Source organism: Papilio xuthus, unplaced genomic scaffold, assembly GCF_000836235.2.
Source record: "Papilio xuthus unplaced genomic scaffold, Pxut_1.1 DF826933.1, whole genome shotgun sequence".
Taxonomy (NCBI): Eukaryota; Metazoa; Arthropoda; class Insecta; order Lepidoptera; family Papilionidae; genus Papilio; species Papilio xuthus.
Window position 1 is genome coordinate 7,317,794 of NW_013531716.1, and position 7,376 is coordinate 7,325,169.

The 7,376-nt window shown below is 33.9% G+C and overlaps 1 protein-coding gene across 1 annotated transcript; it reads right to left on the reverse strand.

Moving 5' to 3' along the window:
- Positions 1–646: 646 nt before the first annotated feature.
- Positions 647–5,598, reverse strand: LOC106122079 (circadian clock-controlled protein). The gene is made up of 6 exons (XM_013317930.1): positions 5,446–5,598; positions 2,402–2,630; positions 2,107–2,237; positions 1,773–1,910; positions 1,442–1,596; positions 647–717 (listed from the first exon to the last, which is right to left on the reverse strand). The coding sequence occupies exons 1-5, from the start codon at positions 5,510–5,512 to the stop codon at positions 1,445–1,447; spliced, it is 717 nt and encodes a 238-aa protein (XP_013173384.1). The 5' UTR covers positions 5,513–5,598; the 3' UTR covers positions 647–717; positions 1,442–1,444.
- Positions 5,599–7,376: the final 1,778 nt, after the last annotated feature.

Genomic DNA, 7,376 nt, shown 5'->3' on the forward strand with positions numbered 1-7,376 from the left:
AAGATTATGTAAAAATAAAATATTTATTCAAATTACAACTATAATTATCACAAAATTCTAAATGGTACTATCACTTTCACCTAACTATTTATATCTTACACCCATGCCAAATATTACAAATCTTTATAAAATGTTGAAGATAAAAAACAATGTGATGCAACTAGTTTTGTTAGTTGTTATGTAGGATAGGCATAATTCTGGGAGTTTTGAGTTATGTAGAACATGAAGATAAAACAAAATTATAACAGTTGGCAAAGATACTACGAGGTATTTGAAACAAAATTATTAAATAAAAATATATTACAAGATTCATATTGACAACTTTCGTTATAACCACCTGCGTTAAATTGTGAAATCAATTGATATTTACGAAAGAGGGCGTAATCGAGTTAAATATCATTTGAGCAACGATTTTATTCATTGCAGTTTGCCCTTGTAGTTACAAATGCGTACATGTTATGTTGCAAATTGGAAATTGCATAATGCATGTGGTATGCAATTTTATATCGAGTCTTGTAACATAATCTATGGGCTTAGGGTTGTCAGCTACAATTTTGTCTATGGTTCAAGGTAAAAGCAATTGGTTGGCGGGAACGGCGGCAAAGAGTTTTTTGGCTTCGTTCACGCAGGCGGCGATGATGTTTTGGAATGCGACGGGCGCGATGTCTCGGATGACGGGCTCCCAGTTTGCGTTGATCACATTTCCGATGGTGTTTGCTGGAAAAAACAATAAATCATTGAACAGGTACAGTGCCACTGACTGGACCTGCGAGTTTATTTTCGTACGAAAACCTTAGTGGTTATGAAACCCATGCTTACAATTAAAAAATACATGTATTTTGTTAGATACTGTATGCCATGTATGTGATGAAAATGTTTGTTTATAAAAATGAGTGAATCTGAAAATGCATCTATCTACACTAATATTATAAAGAGGAGAGGTATGTATGTAACGAATAAACTCAAAAACTACTAGACCGATTAAAAAAACTTTTGCTATTACAAAGTTACTGAAAGCTACATTACCAATATACTTATTATTAGGTAGGTTATGCATATTTTTACTAGAATTTTTTTCCTTCAGCGCGGACGAAACCGCGGGCAATTTTAGTTTTGAATATATTTAATATATTAAGAAATAAAAGTAGCTATTTAAGAACAATAAAATTATTTTTTAGTACCATTTAAATATATCAGTAGTAAATTAATTGAAAAGATTATAGATCTACAAATAAAGCCATGACTGGTAAAAATGTGAACAAGACTCCAAGAAACAGATGATGCAGAAAAATGAAGTTCTGAAAATAATGACAAAACCAGCTGATGGAAAAATGAGAAAAATCTCGAATACAGTTAAAATGTAAGTCGAAAGTTCTAGAAGGTAACGAATGGAATGATTCTTCATGCATTGATGACTGAGCATTGAGCAAACATCCCGAACCATTCAGAGAAGTGCAAGCTCCGCAGCGGGGACGCCTGCGAACAATTTCTTGACCTCCTCCACGCAATTCTTTATGATCTCCTTGATTGTTGATGGCGCGATTTCCGACATTATGGTACTCCAGTTTTCGTTCAAGAATTTAAGAGTAGTGTCAGCTGAAATAGACTTTGTATGTAAGTAGTTGTGTTGTATGTTTGTTATTTATTTTTATAATAACTGTTTTTTGACAGAACATAGATTTGTGCCAGTCCTTTGGTTTAATACTTCCAAAGTTTTTTCTTTACTAATTTGTGCTTGGACATTGTATTCGATAGAGATGAAGTTTCCTTACCCAGCTCCTTATTCCCGCCGAAAAGGTTGGTGAACTTGAACTGTGCTCGGTCCATCTTGTAGCTGTCTTTGTAGCCGGAGACCACCCAGTGACCATCCGTTGTCGTGTAATCGTACTTGATCACGATGTTCAGATTTGCTAGAATTATTTGTCTCCATAACATAACCAATACAAGTAATTCTTACATAGAGGAAATTAATCTAGATGAAATATTAATCACGGGGATCAAAAAAATAATTTCTTGAAAGATTTTAGATTGATGTTACTATCTACTTTCAAAATATAAAAACGGTATTATGTCAAGATTTGTTTGGAAGTACAAGTGTTAACTCACTTATCTTGATTTTGGCTTGTCCGTCGCCCCTGATGGGCAGGATGAGTATCTGCCCGTCCATCACGTAGTTGGCTTTCAGCGTAACGTTCGCGGTGAAGTCGAGCACCGCTTTTCCTTTATCCGTGTTAATTCTGGAAGAGAATATTGTTGTCCATTTAATGATACGTGTATAAAGGTAGTCTTTACCTACAGTTTTTATGGAAATTTACTTGATAATGTAATATCGTGTAACCCATTTAGAATTGACCAAGGTACACTTAATACAAGTTCTTAGAAGAAATATAGGTATACAGACTTGTAAGAGTTAACTTTGAAGTCCCTGAGGCCAGTGACGACGGTATCAGTGAATGTAAGTTTGAGTGCGGGGTTGTCTACCACCACGGTGCCCAGCTGTACGGGGTCCAGCGGCGCGATGTCCAGCTCCGGGATACCGTCAGCGAACTTGGGCCCTGCTAGCTCTATGGACTTCTCTATGCACTGGTTCAGGTTTGGATCCTTGATCGAACAAGGCTTAATGAAAGGTGCTGGAAGGAAAAGTTTTTAAATCGGTAAGAAAGTAATATGTTACAAGCGTACTACGTTTCAAATCTCGACAGAGGTAAAATTCATTTTGTGTGCTACTCTATGTTTTTTTTTAATAATGGAAAACGAGCAAGCGGCCACATGAATTTGACGAAATGGCGACGCGACCGTTGCCCATACACATCCGCGATTAAAGATTTTGCCTACTTTTAATCGACGGAGGAGGAGACGTACAGAAAGAGAATTTGGGTCCCGTTTATTGCATTTCTTATGCGTCCCGTCCTCCGTCAAATCCAATTCCACTTTCCATCAATTCCTTATAAGAAAAGGGTGGGAAGTAAAAGGGGGACTTTATTTTTAGGATTTTAAAAAATGTTGTCATTTGAAACGTTGTGTATTGTATGCGTTGCATAAGTTGGTGTGTCCGTGTGTTAGTTTCGTCAACGTTATAGTCATTGAACAGTTGTATTTATGCGTTGCAAGTGTCTTCCTCCGCACCGCAACGCGGGATGTTGCAGCTCACACATTGAACTCTTAACATACTTATATAGCGTAATTTTACTAATATTATTTTTTTTATAATATATTACAGACCAAGTCACATGGTGTATATTCTATCATTCTTTAAAATATTCCATAAATTATAGTATTTTATACAATTTCGCCACATTTGGTACTGATCAACAATTTAAGTTATTTAAAGAAATCTTCTTAACATTACCAACTATTTTGAAATGCAAAATAAAGTTTCGGTGTGTCAACACTGTTGCGCAATGTCGCCCCAGTACTGTCCGGTGTTGTCACACTCAAAATACCGTTAACTTTATATTAGTACGGTAGCGTTAATTTGAACACATAATTGAAGACTGAAAGAATTTGAATTTAAGATTTCTAAAAAATGGACCAACCGATACTATAAATGCACGGCTTTAATTTTCATGACTAACACACAAAGGACCTGTATGAGTGCCAAAACCTACCCATAATGGATATGTAGTTATATTTATGGTGGACTAGAAGTCGACCCGACTCCGTCCGCGCGGAATTAAAAAAAACCTTAATAAGTAGCCTATGGGTTCTACCAGGATATGTTCTACATCTGTGCCAATTTTTTTCAAGTTTAGTCATTGCGGAGATACCTTCAAACAAACATCCATCCACCCATCCATCCATCTAAACATTAGCATTTAAGATATTAATAAGATTTTAACACTTTAAAGTTATTGTGTTTATCGCATACCAAGTTCACATAACATGAAGTACATTTATTAAGTTAATCTTCAAACAAACATCTTAACGACAAGTTGGCATCAGTTGGGAAGGGCAGCCGAAGCGATGACATTGAGCCTACATACTTCTCAACCTTACATAAGTAACCTCTATTTCCTTTTAACATACTTGCATAATAAGATTTATGAGTACATTGCTCTAAAATAGACATGAATAATACGTATCATATTAGTGAAATAAATTCCAGATTGATACCTCCACGTGTTCCTGAGTTATAGGGTCTTGATAAACAGACAGACTGAAAACAAAGTGATCCTATAAAGGTTTCGTTTTTTTTCTTTCGAAGTACGGAACCTTAAAAAAAGACATATTACCACACACTCTTTTCCCTGTTTTCTTAATCAATTCTCTAAGCTTATAACTTAAATTAAAATATCCAACTCTTACTCGTACTCGTTATAAAAATGTCTGATGAAAGTTGAAGCAATTTAAGTCTGTTGCGTGTTTAAAATCATCTAAAAATTAGTAATGGTTCAGCACATACTAATGTTCTCAAGGAAGTATTTAAATGTTTCTATTTACATATGAACATGCATCATAGAAACAAGTAAATGCAATCCATGGGTACTAGTAACTTCGACAATCCATATACTGAAGATATGAAGATAATTTGTTAAAATATTTAACAATTGCTTAAGACTCATTATTGATTTTTGTAGCCTTATAGCCAGATGGTAAGCTTTCTTACAATTACAATATATTTAAAATGCTAAATATGCAAGTACTAGCAAGTAATAACAAAATAATTAGTAGCGTATGTGTTCTTCCATACAATATAACATATATACCAAATTTCAACGAGAGATCCATGCAGCTTTTATGGTGATATATTATATCAAACATCCATCTATCTATCCAAACATTCGCACTTATAATATTAGTAACATTAGAATTAGATTTTTGAGCAATTAAGTTCAGTACTCTATAACGATGTATGCGATCTTACTTCATTACGACTTCTAATAAAACACATTCAAAGAGTAAAGTAAATATTGATGCTTATATGTTTTTTTATTTACTCTGTCAGCATGGAGTATGTTTAACATTTGCATTATGTATTCACGTAACGTATAATTTGAACTAAAACTAAAGTATTATGTACACGAAACGTATCATCTTTGTGTACTTAACAAACACAACGTACTGTATCATTTGCTAACTCAAACTGGACATTGTTTAAGGGTATATCGTAAGTTTTCACTGCCGAAATACCAGCATAAAACGTTTCGTCCTCCTCATTTGTTTTGAAAAAACAATTTTTTTTTAAACAGGTAATTCTGCTGTATTGGCCATGTTAATGTATATCTAGCCATTATTTTGACTGTTGCTAATGAAAATCAATTAAGAACCATTACGACAAACAAAAAAAAACAATTATATTTTATTAATAAAAAATTTAAGAGTTTTACTTCTCTCTCTCTCTCTGTAGCATTATTTATTTACATTTAGTTTAACAACGAATTTATTTAAATGTATGCTTAGCTGTGCTATGTTCTTATAATATGATGACATTAAAAAAAAACTCACGCAGTGTTCCCGCCATAACTCCTGTCGCAAAATAAACAGCCGCCAAAAAATACACTGATGCACCCATTGTTAAATTAAAATTAATATAAATTAATTAATAATAAATTTAAAGCCAAGTTAAGCGACGTTGTATTGTGCACTGCGCTGTGTTTTTACCGCGCCTGTCTTTTATATGTTACGCAAATATACAAAAAGTTATGTACAAAAGGTAGCGCAGAATAATCATGCGAAGTTCACATGTGAACTGTGTTGACCAGTGTACAACACACGTACAAATTATATTTTATTGTATATGACAGGTACAGTCAGCGTCATATAGATCGTCACAGACAAGATATGCAAATATATAGGTACACCAAAAGTATTCAATTATATCGGTACAACAAAAGTCCTCAAAATAATAGATACATTCACCCTGCTCAAATACATCGGTACATACACAGCGTCAAATATATGAGTACATGCAAGATGCTCATAAATATCGTATCAGCCACAGCGTCATAAGTAACGAAGCAGTCAAGGTGCGCAAAAATATCGGTACATTTGACAAAATTGAACTCTATCTCTATATACTTGTGATACAATTTGGAATAAACTACTTCTGTTACATTCATTTGACACTTTGCATTAAACCATTTTTCAAAATTTACTAAAAGTGTTCGACGCGGATGACAGATATTAGGTAGATAAAACCAACATCAAATTTAAGTTTGTCATCATATATGCTAGTTTGGTCTCGTGGCCTTACCGTTCGCCGCCGTTGGTACGTAAGGTCGGCGGTTCAAATCCCAAGCCACTATTTTTTTTTTGATATTTAAACTTTTTAATTTTAATATCGAAGCACATGTAATTAAATTCTATCGCCGTAGTTATTAGGTACTTTTTGATATTGCCTTGGACTAATGAGTTTGACGTTAAAGTACTTTTCTATTTCAAACAAAAATGAAGGAGATAAAGCGATGCTATTGGCATGTAATTTGTTTATTACTCATGTTTGTTAAACTTGTACAGTCAGCGTCATATAGATCGTCACAGACAAGATATGCAAATATATAGGTACATCAACAGTAATCAATTATATCGGTACAACAAAAGTCTTCAAAATAATAGATACATTCACCTTGCTCAAAAACATCGGTACATACACAGCGTCAAATATATGAGTACATGCAAGATGCTCATAAATATCGTAGCAGCCACAGCGTCATAAGTAACGAAGCAGTCAAGGTGCGCAAAAATATCGGTACATTTGACAAAATTGAACTCTATCTCTATATACTTGTGATACAATTTGGAATAAACTACTTCTAAAAACAAACTAAAAACATTTCCAAAAATTTAAGATAACAGGGTTTCAATTTTCCTTATAAAGCGGCACGAATTTACTGGGCAACCCAATATTTTTCTTCTCCTGTCATAACGCTTAAATATATTATAAAAGTTTGTCACGCCGAATATGACAGATACGTAATAACTAATATCAAATTTTGCCTTGTCACAATATATACTAGTTTGGCGCAGTGTTCTAGTATGTTTGCCGTAATATGTTTAATAAGTTTACCGGTTCGAATCTCAGGCTTCTTTTTTTATCATTTTATCAATCACGGGGTTATTTTTTCATAACTAGTAAAAATTTGGTAATGTAAAATTTTGCTCGACAATTTTTTTTTATAATTTTCGCTGTCGGGTAGAAAGAAATTTAAATAAAGTTAACAACAATTAGGTTAGACCATCGCGGGTGAAGTGAGTGGTCGGAGCGTGGATTGTTTTTGCGGGTTTTAAGAATGGTATGCGCGGAAACTACACGTACAAGTGTTATCTACATATGTGTGCGCGCCCACGCACACTGGAATGTTTATTGCAATCGACCAAAAATTTGATGTAGTTTGGATATTGACATTCAGTTTTTTTTCTTTGTTTCTTAAATATAA

Coding starts and splice junctions, on each gene's coding strand:
- LOC106122079 (XM_013317930.1), bottom strand. CDS start 5,512: ATGGGTGCATCAGTGTATTTTTTGGCGGCTGTTTATTTTGCGACAGGA. Junction 2,631..5,445: donor AGTTATGGCGGGAACACTGC/GTGAGTTTTTTT, acceptor TTTTCCTTCCAG/CACCTTTCATTAAGCCTTGT. Junction 1,597..1,772: donor CGGCGGGAATAAGGAGCTGG/GTAAGGAAACTT, acceptor AGTCTATTTCAG/CTGACACTACTCTTAAATTC.